This window comes from Girardinichthys multiradiatus, chromosome Y, assembly GCF_021462225.1.
Source record: "Girardinichthys multiradiatus isolate DD_20200921_A chromosome Y, DD_fGirMul_XY1, whole genome shotgun sequence".
Classification (NCBI taxonomy): Eukaryota; Metazoa; Chordata; class Actinopteri; order Cyprinodontiformes; family Goodeidae; genus Girardinichthys; species Girardinichthys multiradiatus.
Window position 1 is genome coordinate 10,897,617 of NC_061818.1, and position 24,168 is coordinate 10,921,784.

Below are 24,168 nucleotides of genomic sequence, written 5' to 3' on the forward strand. Positions count from 1 at the left end.
CTAGTACACCAAAATGCTAGCCACTAGCTGACTAGTATAAGGAAAAAGATAGATTAGTAAATCTTTTGACTAGTATATATAGCTAAAAAGTGCACTAATTAAAATCTGAAGCTAGTAATTGAAACTTAAGAGGTGGTAAAAAAAACACTGAATATTAAACCTCAAGCTGTGAGGATGGGTACGCTAAAAAGAATTTTTAGTTGTCAAACACACCTGTTCAGAAGAAAAGATCAGCAAACATCAGAGTACAATTTTTTTATTGACCAGTGATCAACTCCACCTTAAATGATTACAGGTATGCAAGAAACCCCTGAACCCAGATCAGTGAAGACACTTTGTCTCATTCTTTCTTTCTTCTGTATAAAAGCTAGTCAATATGAGCTGAAATAAAAACACTTTAAAAACTCATTAGCTAAAACATGGAATATGTAAATCATATCAACAGTCTGTATATTATAATTTTCAGTATTTTTAACCCAATATGGGTCCTCAAATGTCTTCTATCTCTGCCTTTTTGCGGGTTTTTTAAAAGTCGTTTACAATTAACCGCTTAGGTTGTGTTATTCTGGAGGTTGCTGTTTATTAATGTTGGGTATGAGAAAGTAGTGTAACTCAAATATATGGCACTCATTATTTCCGCTTCAACAGGGACATCACATGCATGCACAAGGACCGTCTTCTTGCTGGTCAATGCAACATTTTATATAACTGTACAAGCGTTGAGTGGCTCTGATGTAACCTCATCATGGCACTAATAGAAACTTTATGGATCCTTCACTTCTTAGGTGTGTTTTATAAAGGCCGCTTATACAGGCTTAAAAAAACCAATACATTGAAGATGAAACCAGTGCTCACCAGTTTAGGTCTGATTCTTCATTGATCAAGCCTAAAGTTTAGAGTAAAAACCACAACAGGAACATCTTTAAATGCCACATAAAGAAGTTAAATATTTGGAGTGAAAGCAGTATTTGAACAAGAGACATCAGTCATCCTTAGTACAGTCCTTAAACAAGAGGAGTGTCTATAAGCAGTGAGCAGGTGTCTGCGTTCTGCTCCATTCTGTCAGGTTAAATGCAACTAGAAGGAGGCTCGTCTGGTCCAACCCAGACATGGAAATGGAGAACTGGTGTTGAGGCCACGGTGAATGAAGTCAGTCATATTCAGAGAAGTTACTGGAGTATAAAGTCTGCTGGATGTTTACAGAGCCAACAGTTCCTTCAGCAAGTCCACACCTGAGAGAGAGACAGAGAGAGACAATGTGTCCTCATATGAAGCAGCTACAGATCAGGACGAACCATCTCCTAATTCCAAATTCAAATTAGCTCTTTATGAACTATAATAACATAACTTTACCATGATTTTTTATATTTCTGTTGTGGTGAAGATTAGCAAAAACCACAGGAAGGAAATTAGGCAGGAGGAGAAAAAGGAATGTGAAGAAGGAAGGAAGGAATAATGACGGAAGCACGGGAGGCGAAGAAGCAAGGAAAGAAAGGAAGAAGGAAAAGAATGGAGGAAGGAAGGAAATAAGGAAGGATGCATTTTAATTGTACCAAGTAGAATTTAAATTGAATCTGTTGAACAGCACTTTGTGACTTTGTATCTGAAGGAGGAAATAAAAGAAGGAAGATAATGATGCAGAAAAAATTGAAAGAAAAAAAAGAAGAGAGGAGAAGAAAATAAGGAAGGGAAGGATAAGGAAAAAAGAATAGAGAAGTAAATAAGGGAAATAAGCAAAACACGGAAAAATGAATGACTAAGGAAAGAAGGAAATAAATACACAGTGAAGGAAGGGAGGAAACAAAAAAAGAGTGAAAGAATGAATGGAAGGAGGAAAGAAAAAATAAAAGGTGGAAAATGACATTTAGACAATAGAATAGGAAATAAAGTCTGATGACAGCGATGGAGGGATCATGGTGAAATAGATAAATTAATCTTGTCAGGATAGAGGACTGAGGCCTCAACAGATGGAATCTTTGTTGCTTTGAAGAAGGGAACACAGAGGGATGCACTGGTGGACCCATGGATTGGTTTTACCTTGACGGTGCTGTCCACAGCTCCAGAGAAGAGGCGCCCCCTGGAGACAGCCAGTGCCGTTACACTGCCCTGGTGTCTGAGCAGGGTTTGGGTACAGATCATGTTGTCCATGCTCCACACCTGCAACACAAGCCGCCAAGTAAGTGTGCGTTTTTACAGACTTCCACTTTTCTTTAACTACCTGCAAGGTTTTGCTACGATCAGCACAGCCTGTGTTTCAGAGTGAACCTCATTCTGTATTTCTCTCTCTCTCTCACACACACACACACACACACACACACACACGCACAGAGACTGTGTCTCACCCTGAGGGAGCGATCGTAGGATGCGCTGAACACTTTAGTCTGGTCTGGGGTGGATATGACAGCCAGGGCGTAGACTGTTCCAACATGGCCTGTCAAGGTTCGGACCTGCTCTTTCGACTCAATGTCCCACACCTACAACACACACACACACACACACGCACACACACACACACCCAATCAGCATCAGTACCTGCATCAGTGCAGCATTAAAAACCCAGATCCTGGACGAGCTGAACAAGCTGCCTCTGGGACAATGGAAGAAATGTAAAATGGAGAGATTTCACAGTTCTTTGGAAACAAATAATTTAAAAAAAGAATGAAGCTGAAATAAAGCGGTCTGTGGAGGGTTGCGCCCCACCGTGTGATCATTTACACATACAGGAGTCAAATGCATCAGCACCAAACAGTACCAGTTATTATATTTCTGATCTATGCAAACTGCTCCTGTTGCTCATTAGGAATGAAACAGCAGTGAGATGCTGTGTGTGTACATGGGTGCCTTACATGGATGAGGTTTTCATAGGTGCCACATACGATGTGGTGGTTGGTGACGGCGATGGAGTAGACACTGCCCCCGCTGGTCTGGAGGACATGAACACACTCCAGGGAGCGGATATCCCAAATCTACCAGCACAGGGAGAGGAATCAGAAGGAGTTAGAGGTTAAGCCTATCATCGTCATAATTCAATGACCAGTTGAACCAGTTAGTGTTTTGTTTCACTGTTGATTAAACAGAGAAAAAAGCAGATTAATAGTTATGTACCAATTCCAAACACTCAGGGAGTAGAACTGCAGCAAACAGCTGGATCTCAGGATCACCAAGTCTCATAAAAAACCATTTGATGGTATTCTAGATGTTAACTGGTTGTTTGGGCGTCAGACCAGAAAAAAAAATCTCGTCAGACAGACGAGTTTTTTTCTTACCATAACAAACAGAAACATGTTGATTTCGCAAAACTCTACTGGGACTTCAAGGATGTCCAGACCAAAAGTGGACTTTATTTTTTTTGTTTGGTGCAGTTTGCTTTCACAAAAGTACTTTGTGAACTATTACTTGTAAACAAAGCCACGTGGGTGATGTTCATTGCTCCCATTGGACAGCAATGACAGGGCGGGACAGAGCACAGACCCAGAAATGTAGGAAAACAACTGTAGATGTGCTGCGTGCAGCAACTCTGTTCAGCATATTTGGGCCGTTATTACAGCTGCAATATTACAGTGAGAGTCAAGAGCAGCTCATTCAACACAGATTTTGCAAAGTTTTATTTATAACTTTGGAACGGCGTTGGATAATACATGTACTCTGTCCCACAACATGCCAGTAGAGTTGCTAAGCAACATACAGTTTATCAAGACATACGTTTTCTGTAGTTGGTCCAGGTTGGGGCCGGTTCGTATTCAGACCATAAGTGAACCGCACCAGAGTACCTTTGGAACTGGACTAAGACCACCTCAAAAAGTGGGTCTCGGTCCGGACCAGGGTTCGCTTGAGTGTATTCACACCTACCCAAAAGGTCCGGACCAACAGGGGGAAACGAACTCTGGTCCGTTTAAAGCGAACCAAATGTGGCAGGTGTGAATGCACCCTAGCTAGCACTGGTCAGATGAGATTAAGACTGAGCTTCTCTATCAAAGCACTCCAGGTGATTTTGGTGTGAAACAAAGGATAAATATGTGGAAAATCTGCCCATGTCCACTAATAAATACGGTGAAGGATGTGTGATGCTTTGGGCCTGTTTCTCTTCTAAAGACCATAGAAACCCAGATAGGGTGAATGGCAAAACCTGATGGACTCTACCAGAAAACGGACAATTGGTCTTTCTTTCTATGCAGATGAACAGAAAATACAGGACTCCGGTTGTAGCTTATTGATTCAACCACGATGTGGAACCAAGGGGACGTTTCAGGCAATAGCTCTATTCTTCTGGATGCTTCTCACTTGGGTTGTGGATGAGAACCCTGTCGCCTTTTCCGGGATATGGAATGGTGCCTGACTATCTGCACAAGTCTTTGCTCCAACCTTGGGAAATGTTACAGGAGAAGACCCCATACTGTGCAGAAGAAGACTGCACAGAGCTTTGCCAATAATTGTGCCACTTGTTATTTTGTTAAAAACAAAAGGTTAAAAAAAAGGATTCCTAATTTTTTTTCTGCACTGAATAAATGTTCTCAAACTAAAGGCTGAATTTCCATGAATAATCCAGCGTGAGATTATTTTACTCATCTTTAGGTGTTGCATTAATACAGGAGCTCCTAGCTGGACATTCTGAACACATCCTCCTCCATCCACTGATCCAGATCATTTTGTAAACCAAACTGTTTCTAAATGACAGAGTACTGGCTGTTAAGTTTATCCATCTTCATCCGTCTTTCCCAGATCCTCTGAACCAGTCCCACTTTCCTACCGCTCCATTGAGTCCGCGACATAGTAATTAGTGACCAGGTCTGTGAGACATTCACTCAAACACAGAGAAAGACAGACAAGCACCAGCAAGCACACACAGTTCTGTAAACTGGGACTCAGTGAATGAAGGTGGCAGGAAATGACACGAGGCCCAATTCTAACAGCAGACAGTCCAGGTATCATCCCCAACGAATCCCAGCAGCTTTGCAGTAAACACAACAAGCTTCCAGCACACCTTGATGCACATACACCCAGACAGCAGAGCTCAACGTCCTCATGTCACTCCACTCTGTAGCAATGCTCCTTAAAAGGTTCTCGTGTCCTTATAAACTGGGCTGAATATTCCCTCAACAGTCCTGGAAACCATTTAGGCTCTACATAAAAAGGCCCTTCTTCCATCTTTCATCCCGCTTTTTTTTATATCGACAGAAACAAAAATAAAACCGTGGCCATCCTCCAATCCCACTCAAATCTGTTACTGGCAACGATGCAGTTCCACCTGCCAAGCAAAACATTTTCAAATCATCCGTCTGCTGCTCCAAAACCCAAACTCCCTTCGGATTGACACTTCCACCGAGAAAATATATCTCATTTCCCAGCTTTTAAACTGTTAACATGGATTTCACTTTCTGGTTAATTATGATACACTGTATGTTAATATAATATTAATTAGAATAGTAGTGCACTTCATCCAGGTTGAAATCCAAAAACAGAAAGCAACTAGTTACAACATCTATGCTAATACAAATATCACTACTAATTCTTTTTTTATTTACCCTAAGAACAGAAAATACTTTAATGTTGATGGTATCTTACAGATGTTTATTCACAGCAGCCATACAATCCTCAATAAAAACATTTACTGGGAAAAAATAACAAGAGGTGCACTGAGAAATCAGCTGCTGATCAGATTGGGTTGATTTCCCGACAACAATCTTCGGTGTGGATGTTGTTACAGAGTGAGGAAGGCTCGGCATTAGCTACCTTTAATATCACTGAGGTTTTTAAAAACTAACTCACGAAGACCAGAGAAGCACAAAAAAAAAAAGGAAGTCATTTCTGTAAAATGTTGAGACGTTTCTGTAGATCACTGAGGCAGCGAGAAAGGAAAAGAGAGCATGACTTTCAGCGCATAATGGGAAGGCTGAATGTATTACAGCAGTTATTTTGTCTTTTTGAGCTTTGAACCACTGCCTGTTATGCAACATGCTGGATTTGGAAATGTTAGCCACATTAATTGCTGATACAAGATGTTACAGACAGTTCACTAGGTCAGCTCTCTGTGTTACAATAGTAAAACACTGGTAGCTGTGTTGCAGACACAGCGGTGGGATGGCCATTCAACTCTTGAATCTTTAGTAGTATTTAACCCTGCTCATATGATCAGTCCTAACATGATGATTGTATGACAGCTTTCATCTTCTTCTAAATAAATGGAAGATTCAGAGAAACATTTTTGTAGAATATTTCAACCTGACAACTACATGTTTAATTAATCAAAATGTTTAAATATGATTTTGGCTCCAAACCATCACAAAAACAACATAATTCTCAAAAAGCAAGAAAAACACTATTTGTTTTTCTTTATTTGACCATTTTTCCTTATTCTCATTCTCTTATTTAAAATGTGTCTCAGCGTCCTCAGCACGATCTTGTTTTGAAAACCCAGAGGCAAGATGGGAGAAAGAGGAGAGGGGAGCAACAGCAGCAGCACCATAGCGGGTCCATTCTGGTCAAAATAACTAATGATTAGATCTGACTGTTATTAGTTTATTTAATTATTAATTCTGATATATATATATATATATATAGCTTTTTATTTATATATATTTTGTTTTTTGAATCTATTTCAAGGCAAACTAACAATAGCTGATTTATTTTATTTCTTCTATAATATCCTACATATAAATACTTTTAAAAAGGGAGAAGCAGCAAGAAGGTATGGGGGAAGTTTCATGTTTTAAGGTAATTCATTGTTCTTCCAGTCTAATAGATACGTTTTTAAAATATAAAATGAACAATCATGATTTTAATATGGACTAAAAAAGTCTCATATTATAAAGAATACTCTCATTTCTAATTGACTTTGATCCATTTTTACATACCTTGATGGTCTGATATGAGCCACTGTACAGGTGGTTCTGGGAGGCCACCAAGGCTCTCACCCAGTGATTTAGTCCTGTCAGCTCCTTCTTCAGCTTCAGCTCCGTCCCAACAATGTCCCACACCTACACAAACACAGACACACAGATCAGATTCAATGCAAAGAAACAAATATGTTGAGGTTTTCTGTGAAAACTGTTCTGAAAGAAGCTCTAAAGACTACCCCCCCCCTAAATAAATTTAAAGTGAATCAATAACTGCAGTCAGAGGAGACATTGAAGGTATTACACAATGACTGAAGTGCAAAAACGTGTGGAACATAAACCGGAGCTGGGACACGTGTTTCAGTGAGGGAAGGAAAGAAGCAGGCGGAGCTGGGTAAGATAGGAAAGTCCCCCTCTAAGAGGCCTGACCGACACAAACCAAGCAACACAATGGTCCTCTTCCCCATTTCTTGTATCCATGGCAACAAAGTCAAGGCCATAGATATCTTGCCTTCAGCCTCGTCACTGGAAAACGTGCTTTTACTGATCTTCTACTTAGACAGCCATCTATTAGTTTTGACTCTAATTCCTATGTTTATTGTGTCTATGTAGATGTCAGGAGCAGATGCCAAACCTGGAATTATGGGAGAGAAACAGCCTTAAATCAGTCACCAAAGATCTAGCTCTAAAAAACTGAGATCCTGAGCCAACAAGAACAAATAACAGATGAACCTTCAATATGAAAACTGAACGATTTTATAGGATCGACCAACACGAAGTAGTGCATAATAATGAGGTGGAAGGCAAATAACACTTGAATTGTTTTCTGTTTTTACCAAATTAAAATAAAAAAGTGCTGTGCATTTGCTTTCAGCTTCTTTCATTCAATACTTCAGTCAGTACAGAACTACCTTTAGCTGCAGCTATAGTTCCAAGTATTTTCAGAGTACGTCTCCATACAGCTTTTCAAATCTACAGACTAAACGTTTTGCTTTTTTTTTGTGCAAAAATTTGACTGGGCCACTAATATCCAACTTGAGTGTTGTTGTCCTGGTGGAAAGGGAACTTCCCTCCAGTCTCACATCTTTTGCTAGCTCTGACTGCCATTAATCGCCCCAGCGTGCCTGTTCCTGCTAAAGAAAACATCCCCACAGCATGATGCTGCCATCTCCGTGTATTAGCAGGGGGACGGTTGGGTCAGGATGAGGTGCAGTGTTAGTTTGTAATAAGCATTTTGCATGTATTTCAGCTAGACATTAGACACAGTTTTCACATTTTTATTTGTAAAAAAAAAAAAAAAAAAACAAAGTTAAAAATCATGTATCATTTCTCTCCCACTTCAATCATGCACCACTTTGTGTTTGACAATTTCACAAATAAAATAAATGAAATGTAACGTGAGAAAATATGGAAAGGTTCAACAGGTGTACATACTTTTAAGGTACTCTACATTAGCCTGTTTGTCTCTCTAATGCTAGCTTTTTGCATCTTCTATCAACACACACAACATGGTTGGGGAATGGTACACAGTAAATGTGGCTTGTTGTTTATGTTATTTCAAAGAGGTTGTTTTTATTGCCACCTGTAATTTATTGCAGATTATTTTTATTTATTTAGTTATTAAAAAATGGTTGAGGTGTGAAATAAACTGCAATTGAGTTTGAAAACAAAATGTGTGTGTGTGTGTGTCTTACTGCTCTATCAAGCATCTCAATAAGCTGAACTCAGAGTGGAACTCCATGTGTGATGAACTGAGGAGCATCAAAGTTTTCTTCTAACCCGACGTACCTTAATGGCCTTGAGGGAGCCGCTGAACAACATGTTGTGGGAGGAGACCAGCGTGCACACAGGGTTGTCATGGGCACGGATAGTATTCACTTTCTGCAAGGTCTGGATGTCCCACACCTACACAAGGATTTTTAGTTAATGCAAACCATGATACTCTATGGTGCACAGATGTGGCACTGGTGGTGTAGATGACAAGACATACGATGATGGTGCAATCAGCAGATCCACTGTACAGCTTGTTTCTGTGGGGAAAAAGAAACACGGCATGTCATGGGGCTTGGCGCTCCCCAGATAATGACATTATGGAACGGAGCATGGGTTTGCATGTGTGCTTTATATTACCCCTGAATGCACAGAGCCAGGACAATGCCATCATGACCTTCCAGGGTTTTCTGACACTTATAAGTAGTGCAGGTGTCCCACACCTTAAATGTGAAATAATGCATGAATACAGTACTTATCTGTGGACAGTGTGCAACATCTTAAAATTAAAATGATCTAAAAACTAAGAATGAACACAAAGGGTGGTTTAGTTTTATTGAAGTGTGATTTGCTACCTTAATTGTCTTATCAGATGAGCCAGAGAAAAGCAGGTCTCCAGTAGAGTACACACAGAGACACCAGACTGGACCCTGGTGGCCGACGAATGTCCCTTTACATTTGAAGATCTGCTGTGGGTCATAGGCTGAGAGACGAGACACAATGGGTTTGTATTTTCCTTTGGAAAGTCAATAAAAGTGTAGAATAACTGAGGGCAAAGAGTCAGATTTTTACAGCCAAGGATTCCCATGTTGAGCCTGGCGTTGATGTGAGACAACTCATCCTGTGGAGAAACAGTCAGTCTTTATTAACAGGCATTTTAGAAACCGGACTCAGCCATTTAAATTAGAGTTGCACAGAGAAATCGGCTGGTGACCAGCAATTCTTTGCTTTCAAGCCCTGATCAGTGATCAACTGATTGGAAGCTAAAATTCCCATATTTTTCTCTATAAGTGAACGTGTCATGAACAACAGGAAACGTAGGCAATGTTTTGGAAATCTCACAACTAAGCTAAAGGTCTACCTACTCCACATGAAAAGGAGACAGAGACTGCTGCTAGCAATGCTGAACATGCTAATCAAATAAATCACTAAAACAGGATGCTAATATTGCCTCTGAGACTCTAAACGGAGTACGAGATTCTTTTCAGCCAGGTTTTATTTGTACAGACGTATCCGTTTTATAACCACCAGGATTTTACTGTGTTTATAGATTCTCAAAGTTGAGAAGAGACGGGTCTGGGCGGCTTCTGACACATACTAGTTTTATTTTACCATGAATATTTTATTGTTAGACAGCTCAATTCTTTATTGAAGAAAAAACGGTTTAAAAAAAGTATTTTGTTGTTTTGCTTTCCAGAAATATGACTAGAATTCACTCACAAGATCACCACTAATTAGAATCTATTGTCTGAATACTCAAATGTCTCTGACACTTACGTTTAGCATGGAGGCATCTCTACGAAACTCCATCAGGTCCTCGCTGAGTTTACTCTGATTCTCGTCCAACATATCTTAAAAACACACACGGATACACACGCAGACAAATAAAAATCTTAACTAAAAATCATTGCACTATTTTTGCATCATATCTTAAGTGGAAGGAGGAGTAAAAACATGTTTCTCTAAAGTTATCAATATTGATGAACTCTGTGAGAAATCCCATTAAAATGCAGTTTGTCTCTGCTGTGTGGCGATGAGGTGTAAAGACAGGTCTATTTATGGTTGGGAAGTTAGTTCTTACCAAATTTAAGCTCCAGGTTTTTTTCCAGCTGATCCAACTTCTCAGAGAGTTTGCCCAACATGGAGCGCAGAAAGGCAATATCTTGATCCTTCTGAGACAGAGCCAGCTGCATTTCATGGAACCTAAACATGAATCCAGATAATACAAAAGATTTACTTCACAATCTTTCAGATTACAGGACGTTTGTGGTCACAAGTATGGTCCTACATATAGTTCACCTGTCATCTGTCTGCTGGAGAAACTCCTTTAGACCCTCAAATTTGCACACCTCCAGGTGGGTTTCATACGTGTCCTGGTTTCCTATGAATATGCAGCTGTTGGGAGAGGAGATGAGTCTTATGTGTTAAGGTGTCTGATAGCTGGTGGACAAATGAAAAGGGTTTGCAGAGAGGTAAATAAACTCACCCATATTTGGAGTGTGGACATTTGATGTGCTCACATTCCTTGAGGTGGGCTTCCAGATTCATGGTGAGCAGCGGGGGGCAGGAGGGGTTGTTGGGACACCGCACCGGCCTGTAGTCACAACTTGCTTCATGTTCTCTGCACACAAACAAGAGTTAAAACTGGATTTGTTAAAAGTAAAACTGAAAGTCAACATTTAATGAAACTTAATTTCAGTTTACATATTGGCTAACAGTTTGTCAGATGTTTTTTCCATACTTGCGACTGGACAGTTTGATAGTGAACGGGCAGCCCAGAGGGTCCACCTCGTAGGCCCCGGGTTTCCCAGCCACTGAGGCTGTAGAAGCTGCAGCTCCACCTGGGCCGTTGGTTGCTGCTCTGCAGCCGTATTTACAGTGAATGAACAGCTCGCCAATCTGCTCGGCCACCGCAATGTTGTTCACAACAACAGTTAGCTTTGCTGTGTCTACGGGGCACTTATCTGGGAGGAGATGAAAAGCAAGCATTACACAGCTTTAACAAACTAGACCATTAAAGGGTTCTCCACGAGGACGGACCCAGATCAGCATGGCTCAGGACTCACCTGAAGTCAAGGCACAGCGTCTGCAGAATGTGTGCTGCGGAGGGAGTAGAAAGGGGAGAAGATGACACGTTTTCTGAATCCTTATCAGTCTTTAAAAACATTTATATGTTTGCTTTGGTTCTTTCTTATTATCAAGTTTTTATTTTATGCACATTTTCATTTTCTAAAAAAGGTACGAGTTGCAGAGTTACTATCAACAGAAAGTTTCAAGACAATGTAGGCCTGTAATTTCAGAGGGTTATGCAGTAAGAGATGCAAACATTTCTCTTATTTAGAAAATAATGTTGATAGTTACAAATTATAAAACATTTGTGGTTTACATTAAAAATAAGAGCAATAGCAACAAGATAAATTATAATAAAGATTAACGTAGAAATAAATATTTATATCTAATCAGTTGATCAATTATTGAATAAATCTTTAATTTATACACCTGGATACTTTTTGGCCCAGTAATTATTTGAGTCATTTATTTATTTCTGTATGTATTTTTAATTACAGCTCGATGTTTCTCCATAGTAAGCTGACAAAATGTTCAAGGGGTATGAATACGCCACCAGAAAAGAAAGAACGGTGAAAACAGTAGAGACATGATAAATAAAGTAGATAGTTATCAGTGCGCCTGTAGTAATGCAGAGGTTTTCTGGCAGTGAGTATTATATGTGGAAATATCTCTAAGAAAAATACATAAATGCTGAGAAAGGAAACTCACCCCACATGTGGTGATGACCGGATCCTTGAAGACATTGCAGCACAGCTGGCAGCACAGTTTTACAGACGGCGGCTCAGCAAACACCTGCGGCTCCTGTCCACAAACACACGCTGATTGGTGTGTGGGGTCTATAATAGTACGTACATACCAACACGTATATAACATACCAAGTCTTCCTCCTCTTCATGCAGAGAGAAAGTGGAGCGCAGAGACATGTTGGACTCGGAATGGAGAGACCGAATTGAAATGGCTGAATCAGACCTCCTGGGAGTTCCGATGGGAGGCTAGGGAGGAGGAGGAAAAGTCTAGTAAACTCTTACAGCAACACATACATTACTGCTGTATTTCAACCTGATAAATGACATCAGCTTTTATCATGTTTAACTGGAAATCTAAGAGTGCTCTGGAGTGTGATCTGTTTACCATTCCATCGTCCTCATCACGAGGGGAGTATGTCAGAGTGCTTGATGTGGAGGGAGTTCTTCTGTGCTGCTTGTAGGTGTTGGAGCTCTCCGCTGAAACTATTCAGACAGTTTAAACAGAAACGCTGAGAGTAACTGAACAAATTCCAAATCGAAAAGTGAGTTGAGAAAAGGGGATAATTGTTGTGTTACCTTTAGCTCCAGAGGATGAAAAGGTGGGGCCAAAGGACGCCTCCATCATACTCTGCAGTGTGAAAAACAGGGAAACAACAATGACTGGATCGGAGCAGAGATTACACTCCATTCAATTCAAACCAAAGACACTAAAAGAACAAAAACATACAGTATAAACCTGATAAACAATAAAAACTGCTGGATATAGTTGGGGTTCTGTTAGAGGCTCCAATATGAACTTTAGGCCACTAGCGATAGACGATAATAATATTGTCATTATAGTTAATATTTACCAATATTATATTATTACATCTACTTCCCTACCCTTACGACGCTGAAAAGAAAAAAAAAAACACACTGCTAACATTTCTCTGCTTTACTTAAACACCCCCTGATAGAGAAAGATCCTCAGGTTAACACAGATATGTTAAAAAATGACTAACATCGACCAATATCGATGTTAATTCCTATTTCCATCCCTAGTTTTTCCTAGGGATGCAGTCCAGAGAGGTTGCTTCAAATGTTCCCAAAAAGAAACTAAATTAAACTAATTCTATTAACGACACAGCCCAGTAATGCCAACAAGTTACGTTATACAATGTTTTTATATTACAACTTTTACTTCAAAGCATTTAACAGACCGACACAAAGCAGAGCTTTTGAAGGGGAGAAAATGTTGTGATTTACTAAATATATTAGAAATCAAAATCTGAAAAGTGTGGCGTACATTTGTATTTAGCTCCCTTACCTCTGAAACCCCTCAGTAAAATTCACTGCAATGAATTGGCTTCAGAAGTCCCAAACCTCCTAAATTTAGTATTAGAGTTGCATCCCTACAGCATGACGCTGCCATTATTGTGTTTTACATTGGGGATGGTGTGTTCAGAGTGACGTGCAATGATAATTTCTCCCCATGCGTATTGTTTAGCATATAAGCCAGAAAGTTAAACTATATGACGCCTTTTTCATTGTGTGGCTTTCTTCTTCTTCAGCTGACCTGTCAACTGATTCCTCCAAATACTGATCAAGTGTCATTTCATTCTGGGCTACCAGAGTGAACGGTACTGAATACATACTCACGACACTCTTTTCAACAGTTTAATTTGCATGAAAATTAAAAGCCAAGTATCATTTTCTATTTCTAAATTTACCCAAACTTTGTGTTGGTCTATTACAAACAATCCACATAAAATACATTGAAGTTTGTAGTCATAATGCAACATAATGGAAAAGGGTTCCATAGATGCTTTAACAAGGCTCTTTAAGCCAATTCAGTAGAAATGATCCAAACCAGCAACAAACACTAAGGCAGAAGGAAACAACAATGATCACTTTCCATTAGCAACTCTTTTTCCTCAAACTACTTTCTTCATTGTAGATCTCTGAGAGTTTACATCACATCTGGGAGGAAGGTAGCATGATATTAGTCTGTAGTCACGTAAACCAGTCCAACTTTCCCTTCTTTGTGTCTCATGACTCTTTTTTTTTTTTTTTTTGAGGCAGACCACATTTTCTCAAGCTGCATTTAAACTATTTTTTCTTTCTGTAATGTTGGATCTTTACCTCTGTTCCTGTTTTCTCGTTCTTTTAACCTAGACTTAAAATCCAAAAGAAACCCAACTTTTATCTTACCCCGACACCCGAGTCAGCAGGGGGAGACGAGGGGCTGCTCGATATGGATGATGCGCCAGCTGCTGCTCCTGCAGAGTACTGGTTGTAACGAGGAGTTTTACTGCTGCTCATAACCTGGACCTTATGCACACATAAAGGCAGAAACGCAGGCAGCCAGCTGGACTGCCAGGTCTGGAAAAACAGAAGAAAATTAAGGGTATTAGGCCAGTAATGAAGGAGTAAGTTAATGGAATAGTTTCAGGCACAGAGGCGGACATCTATAAATAAAAACTAAAAAGAATTAGCAAATGTGATTTAGAAAGCTATGATTAGTACAGCAAAGGCTTTGTTTAAAATCTTAAAATAAAATAGTGTCTTCAGATATTTAATACACAGATAAAGCTTTATTACAAGTCCTACGCATACCAGGGAGTCCATAAGATCAGAAACGGGCAATGTTATCCTTTGAGCACCAGGAGAATTGTGTGCCAGTATCTTTAGGTGGGCATCTGACCTACTGAAGATGGGCTTCATCATCACATACCATCATGTTAAAGACAAAGTTCAACCAAATGGAAGGTTTCACACTTTACTATACAGTATGTTGGTACAAAGAGGACTTCAAGGTAGATTCACTGACTCTAAAGATGCCCGTGGCTGCAAAACCAGTCAAAACCATCACCCCTCTCCCACTGTGCTTGACAGTTGGCATGAGGTGTTAGTGCCAATATGCCATGTTTGGTTTTCCACAAACATAGTGTGTTACATTATTGTTAAACATCTCCATTTCAGTCTCATCTCTCCAAAGAATATTGTTACAGAAGGCGGGGTCCAATCAGATGCAAGCAAATGCAGCCCATATTAGACATTTTCATGGCCGTCAGAATGGACAAATTCTGATCTTTTCACCTCCATAATATTTCAAGTTGTGCTACTTCCACATGTGGTATTAAATCGGATACGTATCTGATAGTTTTCAAAGCCTCCACAGTCTGAACCAACTACACATCCACGCAGACTTCTCTACCGATGTAGCAGTCACTGCTCCACAAAACACCATCGTTAATAGCTGTGCTCAATTTTTCATACCCGTCTTCGCCTTGTTATGATGTGCTCATAATATTGTCGCCTCCCATTGCTTAACAACTTAATAACACAAAGACGCCGACACCCATTATTACTTCCGTAAACAGTGCCCTGCAGTGTGATGTCTACATTTTCCTTCTGCGCATGTGGGTCGCTTTGGGGTTGTAAACCGTTCAGACTGAAGTCTAAAATGAAAAAAAGAACAACAACAAAACAAAACTTGTTTCAGCAAAATATCTGAATTGAGCATCAAGACCTGCAGTGTGAACGTAGCCTTAGTCCTGCTACCATATCCTTGAACTTAGAAGACCTTAGGAGACGCACCGATCAGACCTTTCCAGACCGATAATGGTTTCCAGTTTTCTTTGAAGTCTCACCTGCCGATTCAAATTTGGAATGTTGTCTCCTAAGAACTAGAACACAAAACAGTAAAACGTCCTTTAACTTCTTTGAAAGAGAGAGAGGTTTAAAATCAAGTCGAAAATAAAAGAAAGGCTAGATTATCTTCACCTAGCCTTTATTTGAGCACATGCTGTTGGTTGCTGCGTTTTTAGACTGACAACTGCTCAAGTTCTTAGCTCTGATGCATTTCATAGACACACAAAAAAAAATAAAAATCTGACTTTTCAGTATCTGACCTGGCAATCAGTGATCAGAGCCAATCAATGTAAAATGAATTGGTGCATTTCTCCACATTCCACTTATTCAGTCTTTTCTAATTATTCTGTCATGAACTTTAAAATGCTAACTGAGGGCTGCAGATTCCCAGAATCAGCTCTCTGGTTTTTTCCAAGTCCTCTGAGCATTGCATGGTCTGACCTTGGGTGGAATTTGCTGTTATAAATGTTTTCTACTTATGACTATTCTCCCTCACTGCAGAACGATGGACTTCAAATCAGCTTTTTAATAATCAGGTCCCAATACGTTAAATCTCAATGTTCTTTATTTTATTGTACCATACGTCCGTATATTATACGGCTAGCATGCTTTTTCTGCTGATATTAAGTCAAAGCCACAGATGCTATGTGCAATTAGGTTCCACAACCCAACTTTTGTAGCATATATAAGTCATCACAAAAGCAACTTGAATAACTCAAATATGGTTTCCCATATTTTGTTAAACATGGTGAAATCAAGATGAAATCTGGGCCAGAATTGATGTTTAAACACAGGAAAACACACAGAACTTTCAGTGCATTTAAATCAGCAATGTTCAGTGAACACTAGTGGTGACAATAGGCATAGAACAGCAAGATGAGTAATGCTAAGAGAAAGACGTGGAGGACTGACACTTCATCTGACTAACTGACACGCTCCACTGGCACAAGAACACAAATATTTCACTTCCATCTAAAACAACAACATGTTTAAGGAAAATGTTTTCAAACTGTTTAAGCTGTTTAGTTTAAGACGGTGCAAAGTAAAAAACCTAAGCAGCTGTTACAGGAAGTTCAAAGTTAAATCTGTGTTGCTCTGCAATCGAGAACAAGAAAAAGCTGCTTAAGGAAGCACAGTCTGACTTTATATTTACATACATGACACCATATACTTAATTAGGATCCTATGGTGCCTTACAACAGTATTGATACGCTGAACTTGTTCACATTTTGTCACAACGCCAAATCCATCCATCAATGTCATTTATTAGGATTCTATGTGACAGACCAATAAGACAAAATGAATAATTCTGATGTGGAAGGAAAATGTTACAGAATTTTCAAATCTGAAAGAAGTGACCCACATTATTTAACCCTAATGATTGGTAACTAGAACCTTCTTTCAATGCAATCACAGCTGCAAGTTGTGATCACACGGAACCTCTAGATCCAGTTTTGAACTTCTAGAGAGTGAAATGTGTGCATATTCTTCTTTGAAAAATAGATTGGATGGTGGTCATTAATTTGTGACCAAAAAATGTTAAATCTGTCCAGAGGTTCTCTACTGCATATAGGTCTGGATTTGAACTGGGTCATTGCATCATAGTTCAGGCTGCATGTTTAAGATTGTTATCCTGCTGAAAGACAAACCTCTCCTCCAGTCTGAAGTATTTTTCAACCTCTAACATGTTTTCTCCCAGTGTTACTCTGTATCCGGCTCTAAGCATCCCCACAGCATGATGCTGCCACCACCATGTGTCACTGTGGGGAAGGTGTGTTCAGGGTGACACACAGTGTTAATTTAATATCACACATCGTGTTTCGCACTATGGCCATGAAAGCTCAATTTTGGACCAGAACAACTTCCTCCACATTTGCTGTTTCCTTTATATGGCTTTTGGTGAACAGGACTTCTTATGTATTTCTTTCAACATTGGTTGCTTAAATTCTTTTAATATTTACTATCTCCTTATTTTGTTCCTCTCAAAAATGTGAGCATTAGCCAAACAAGGCTTTAACTTGCAAACGTTTCGTTTTAAAATATAATTTATGTAGGCTGAAAAAAATATTCAAATCTACGCAACCCTGGCCAACCTGAACAAGATGAATATTCTGTGAATTGTTTTAAGAATCTGGAAATATAACTGAGCCCCAGCCTTGTGATAAAAAGTGGCTGACATCTGCAGATCCTACATTCCAGGCTGGATGTGCACAGAGACAGAAACACAGGCATCAGTGGAAGGTGGAGAAGTGACAGCGACACCTAGACAAACCAGACAGCCGCTGATGTAAACAGAAAGGTATGCGGATTATCTGGCTCTGCGGTGAAGATCTGTGAGGATCTGTTATTGACACAATCCTGGAGATTCCCATAAAGGGAAGGGGGCGGAACACAACCAAACTTCTCAGGCTGAATGTTCAGGCCTCTCAGGCTTTGGCGAGAGTTAGTCTTTAAAAAACAAAACTTAAAACGTCTTTCTTGACAACTGACTTTCTTCTAATGATTAAACGTTGCTGTTCTTAACAAGCTAACACGTGTTTGCTAGCTTAAGCAAGCTAATTTTCTCGCCTTATCAACAATCACAGCTACTGACGGACTTTGACAAACTCTGCCAGCCACCACAACAGCGATGTTTTAGCCAGATAACCATATATTCTCTATAATGTATTCGTGAAAAATCATGAAAACTTGCCTGTTTTGTGTTTCCGCAGCGACGCTCCAAGTCTGAAGGCGAATTCTGAAATGTTCCTCTTTTTTTTTTTTTTTTTTTTGCTTCACTGGCAGCCGCAGCTCTAAATGCCGCGGTGTGCTCTGGGGGTTGTAGTAGAACGGGCGCCACTTTCCCTCAACGAGTAGCCTTAGCTCAGCAGTCGGACTACGCTACCCACAATTCACGATAAAGAGGCAAGACTGTTCTCGGAGCTGTCGGTAAATTGCGCAAACCAAAGCAAAGCACAACATTCCGTAATACATACATCATCTTTCCGGTTGGGAGTCGTTATTGGTTCACGGAGAAACCGAACCATCACGAGACTCCCGACATCACGCCCTACGTCGAGCGGGGTCGACCAACAGCACCTTTTGAATTGTTGAATCCAAATAAGGAAAATAATATTATTGAGAAAACGACGGGTGTAACACTAAAATTATACATCACTGCAAATTTTCATCATGGAAACAAAAGAACCATTAGAAGGAATTAGAACTATAATCACTAAATATTCAAGAGAAATATATTGATGATCCTACATGAAACGTGCAGAAGCTTTCAACTATAACATATTATTCCTTTAATACTATTGACAACTGCACAGACACTGTACTTTAACCGTAAATAAGCTTTTTTTTGTCAAGTTACAACCACAAACATGAATGTTTTTTTGTGTGAAAAACCAACAGAAAGAAGTTCAGAACTGTGAAGTCGATGCCAGGAATAGGTCTACATGGCTTTTCAAACATTTTAGAATTACAAATATGTGGAATATATTTTTATTCAACACGCTGCTTCTCTGATTATTGCCCTCCTTGTACAACTATGTCTTTATATAGTTACAGTTGTGCCACCCTCTTCCATTCTCAGATGATGATGCTCATATTCCCTCATAAACAGTGTGTCAGTTCTGCCCCTGCCCCCGACATAAAAACTGCCATCATCCAGACCATGACATAACACAGTTTTTCAGATGTATGCACCATAATGATGTAGCAAGGGACTATGACAATAGCACTGTTTTTGTTGCTGGTGATATTCTCACTGCTTCTTACACAGAAGATTTTTGGTTAATCCCACTGCTCCCAGGCTGCACGGTGGCACAGTTGGTATCACTGTTGCCTTGCAGCAAGAAGGTCCTGGGTTTGATTCCGACCGGGGGTCTTTCTGCATGGAGTTTGCATGTTCTCCTCGTGCATGCGTGGGTTCTCACCGGGTACTCCGGCTTCCTCCCACAGTCCAAAGACATGCTTGTTAGGTTAATTGGTCACTCTAAATTGCCCTTAGGTGTGTGAATGAGTGTGTGCGTGGTTGTTTGTGTGTTGCCCTGCGATGGACTGGCGACTTGTCCAGGGTGTACCCTGCCTCTCACCCATAGATTGCTGGAGATAGGCACCAGCTCCCCCGTGACCCACTATGGAATAAGCAGTAGAAAATGGCTGGCTGGCCCACTGCTCCTTATGTACATACTGTGAGTTACCTCTTAAATTTTATGTCTTACATTTTCTACTTTATTTTATTGTACCATAATACTTTGATGCTGATGCTGCTTATTCTCTAATATTCTCTAACAGTCCTTTGAGGCCTTCACAGAACAGCTGGATGGGTCCAGGTGGACTTGGTCACTTCTGAATCCACTTGGGTTTATTTAGGGATATCAGAATAAAAGGCAGCTGAATAAAAATGCATTCCATACTTTCCAATCTTAAATTAATTTTCCTTTCCTTTCCTTTTTTGGTTGCTTTGATAGCGGCATTCAGGTCATCTGCAGTGTTTGGGTCTGGTGTCTCATCTTTCTCTTGACAACACTCCATAGGTTATCTCTAGGGATCAGGTCAGGCCAGTTTGCTGGCCAATGAAGCACAGTTAGACCATGCTCATTGAACCAGCTTTTCGCACCTTTGGCAATGTGGGCCAAAGGTACCAAATGTGCCAAGTCCTCCTGTAAAATAAAATCGCCACCTCTATACAGCTTTTAGCAGACGAAAGCATGATGTTCTCTAAAATTATCTGGTGGAAGTCTGCGATGACTGTGGACTTCAGAAAACACAGTGGACCACAGTGTGAAATCTCACACTAGACTTCAAGCAACATAGATCCTGTACCTCCCCACTCTTCTCCAGACTCTGGGACCTTGTAGCTCATATGTGGGATTTGTCTGTGTATATTGGCTCTTGATTCTTGAATGGCTTTTGCTTGAAAATCCTCTCAAGGCTTTGATTATCCCTGTTGATAGCGCACCTCTTCCTACCACACTTTTTTCTTCCACTCAACTTTCTATGAATATGCTTGGATACAGCACTCTGTTAACAAGCACCTTCTTTAGTGGTCACCTGTTGTGGTTTACCCTCCTTGTGGAGGGTGTCAATGATTGCCTTCTGGACATCTGTTCAGTCAGCAGTTTTGTTTATGATTGTGTGGCCTACAGACCCCGACTTGGAGACCATTTAGAGGCTCAGGAAACCTTTGCAGGTGTTTTAAGGTAATTAGCTGATTATTGTGGGACACCACGAGTTTCCAATATTGAACCTTTTTACAATATTAAAATTTTTGGCACACTTAAATTTGGGGTTTTATTACCTTTAAGCCAAAATCATCAAAATAATAAGAAATAAAGGCTTAAAATATTCACTCCGTGTAATGAACCTATATAATATATGAGTTTCCAATTCTGAAATGAATGACAAAAAATGTTGAACTTTTTAAAGATATTCTAATTTTTTGAGATACCTTTAACATACAGTATGACGTCCTGTTTGTTCATGTCACATGATTATCTCCAGAAGAGGGCGCCATTTAGCTAGATGTGGCCAAAAGAAGTGGCTACACGGTGTCCTAAATGTCAACGTAATCATAATACAGACACACTAAATTTAATCACCAGCCTGAAACCGAACAAAACACTGAACATATGAACATGTTTTTATTTAAATCAAGAGGTATTGTTGCAGAAGTCATTTTGGGTCATCACAGCAAGAAATAGCAAATACATCTGAAATGTGACATTGTGCCCCAGAAGAGTAGAAACACATGAAACCAAATGAGTAAAAGTAACCTTAAGCCCTAGCAGAAAACTCCCTCAGTACCTTGTTTTTCACACTTAAAGTTGTCTATTGCTTTACATAATGTTTAACTGTCTGGTTCAGTGACACATTTCTCATTTATAAATCTGAAAATACAGGGACGAACCAGATAAAAGTGTTCTTGTGTTCAGGAACAGAGCTCTTCCCTCGATGTTGGAAAAGCAGAGCAGACTTTCCAACAACACACACAGGGCTGGTGAGTGCAGCTCTGTAGCCTGGAAACAGTAGGTGCGACTGAAAAGATGCCTGCATGTACAGACACAGAGGCTGTGCTGTAAATAGAAAGGAAAGAAAGGCGGTGTTTGAATGTGGCCATTAATAAAAGATGCAGCTTTGTTGATGCGTGCACACGTCTATCACACACAGACACACATGACTCAACGTTCCATTAGTGGAAACCCATGCCATTGCTAGCTTTATCTTCTTTGTATGGGACAGCACCATAAAGACTCCCCTCCCCTCCTTGTCACCACACAGACTTGCAGACAGGTTCGTCTCTGTCAGATTATCTGAATAGGTTCTTCGGCTGTTTTGTTGAACATCTCTATCCACTAAGGATAGGAATTTACATTTACAGTGTGTACAGTACAGTAAGTGCAAAAGTAGTCATGCCCTTTGATTTTTTTTTCTGATGTACTCACAACTACAAACCAGTGTGTGATTACCAACCAAAAGCTGATTAAAATTGTGAAGTGGAAGGAAAACTATACAGGAATCCTAAGCCACAAGAAGTCTAGTTAGCAGATTGCCACAAGCCTTGTAGGGGTAACAGCAAACACGTGGAAGAAGGTAATTTGGTCAGATGAGACAAAAATGAAACTAGTACTGTGTCTCATCCTGAACACATCCTCCACTGTGAAACATGTTGTTGGCAGCAGGGGAAGCATTTTCAAAAGGGTCATGAAAGCAAGTTGTAGTTTACGAGAAGATAGATATATCTAAATACAAGGCAGTTCTGGGAGAAAACCTGTTAGAGGCTGCAAAGCAGTGGAGGTTCACCTTCCAGATGAACAACGACCCAAAAAACATACATCCAGAGGCACAATGAAATGGCTTAGATCACAGCATATTTATGTAGTAGAATTGCCCAGTCAAAGACCAAAACTAAATCCAACTTAGAATCTGCCCCCCCAAAAGACTTGCAGCTGTAAGTACAGTCATGGGTGGTACTGTCATATTGTTCTGAGGTAGAGCAGGACCAAAGTGCCAAGGACTGTTGTTTGTTGGACTATTTGAGACATGTTAAAGGTTAGGAACAGAGTGACAGTACATTGAAGAGTTGTGGTTAAATGTAACTGACCTGTTTGGAAGGGGGATGTAACGGTAGTGGCTATTAAAGAAGCTACCTGCAGGAGGCGCTTGGAAATAGACAGAGCAAGAATTGGAATAAACAGCAAGCAGAAACTAGCATAAAGAGAACATTACACTGCTGTTGCTGGGTTCTTTTGCTGGCGGGATCCATGTCATATCGTACTGAAGTGAAGCAGGACCAAAGGTCAAGCAGGAGAATGGGAGCTGCATGGTGAGTCAAAGAGTTGTAATATTACTTAAGTGAAGAGCTTACAAAACAGAAACACTGGCAGGTACACAGAGACATGGAACAGAGATATAAGCAGTTGGAATAATAGAGGGTATAAATACTAGGGTAGGGAGCACAATGGACCAATGAAAAATGGGATTTGATCAGGAGGGAATCAGGAACAGCTGGTGGAAGAGGGAAAACAGGCAACTGAAGGAGGGTGGTAATTAACACATAAGAGCAGGAATCCAGGAAAAGAATAAAACATCTAATTGAACAGAATAGGTAAAAACTAAACAACATAAACAGGGAGAAACCAGGTCTACAGGACATATAACTAACACATCTAGCACAGGGATCCGAGAGGGTAAACACAAGCATAAAATAATGAATCTAAACATAATAAATAACAGCAACTGAAGAACGTAGGGAAAACACAATAGAATCTCAAAACCTATCACAAGCAGATCATGACAGGTAGAATGAATTGACCCTTGGGGGGCTGAATAAAAATGCACACAACACTTTTCAGATTTTAACTTGTACAACATTTTCAAAATGCCTCCACAATTATTGTAGTTTTTGGTTTTATGGTAATGTGACGGAGCTCGAAAAAGCGGATGTGACAAACAAGGTTGTGAGTACGTACCCAAAGTTCTGTAGTCAGTTCTTCCTCCCTTTTATTCTGATAAGATGTCTGAAACAGGTGACGGCGTAAACAGAAAGCCTTGCAAGCCTGTCAGTGTATGAACACAGAAGAGTTCATTGTGTCGGCCTTCATTGACAAAAGACTTGTTTCCTGTATAAATAAGCACGCCTCCTACAAACGAGAGAGTATACACTGGTCTGTCTTTTAACCCATTACTCATAAAACATTCTTCAAATGTGACCATCTTTCTATTGTGCCATCGAGCTACACAATACTGCATTATTTTGAACGTTATTTCTACCAGTTTTAATCTACTCATCCTAGAATTGGTGACATGAGTTGTTTTTTTTTATTTTAAGCCTTTTTATATCTCACAGAGGACTGATCAATCCATCATCCAAAATCAAAAGGAGTATTTTACAACTGCAAACCCCC

The 24,168-nt window shown here is 40.0% G+C and overlaps 1 protein-coding gene across 2 annotated transcripts; it reads right to left on the bottom strand.

The window, feature by feature from the left end:
- Positions 1–240: 240 nt before the first annotated feature.
- On the bottom strand, positions 241–18,581 carry LOC124865004 (E3 ubiquitin-protein ligase TRAF7-like). 2 transcript variants are annotated; one of them, XM_047359988.1, is made up of 22 exons: positions 18,465–18,581; positions 14,330–14,500; positions 12,716–12,767; positions 12,525–12,622; positions 12,269–12,385; positions 12,102–12,194; positions 11,390–11,423; positions 11,065–11,287; positions 10,810–10,944; positions 10,623–10,718; positions 10,405–10,526; positions 10,101–10,174; positions 9,396–9,444; positions 9,179–9,306; positions 8,964–9,046; positions 8,824–8,863; positions 8,622–8,738; positions 6,852–6,974; positions 2,847–2,966; positions 2,343–2,474; positions 2,038–2,157; positions 241–1,232 (listed from the first exon to the last, which is right to left on the bottom strand). In XM_047359988.1, exons 2-22 carry the CDS (start codon positions 14,438–14,440, stop codon positions 1,218–1,220), a joined length of 2,082 nt encoding a protein of 693 aa, XP_047215944.1. In that variant the 5' UTR covers positions 14,441–14,500; positions 18,465–18,581; the 3' UTR covers positions 241–1,217. The 2 variants fall into 2 exon arrangements, with proteins under 2 accessions (XP_047215944.1, XP_047215943.1); XM_047359987.1 differs by lacking the exon at positions 18,465–18,581 and adding an exon at positions 15,651–15,803.
- Between the last annotated feature and the right edge of the window lie 5,587 nt (positions 18,582–24,168).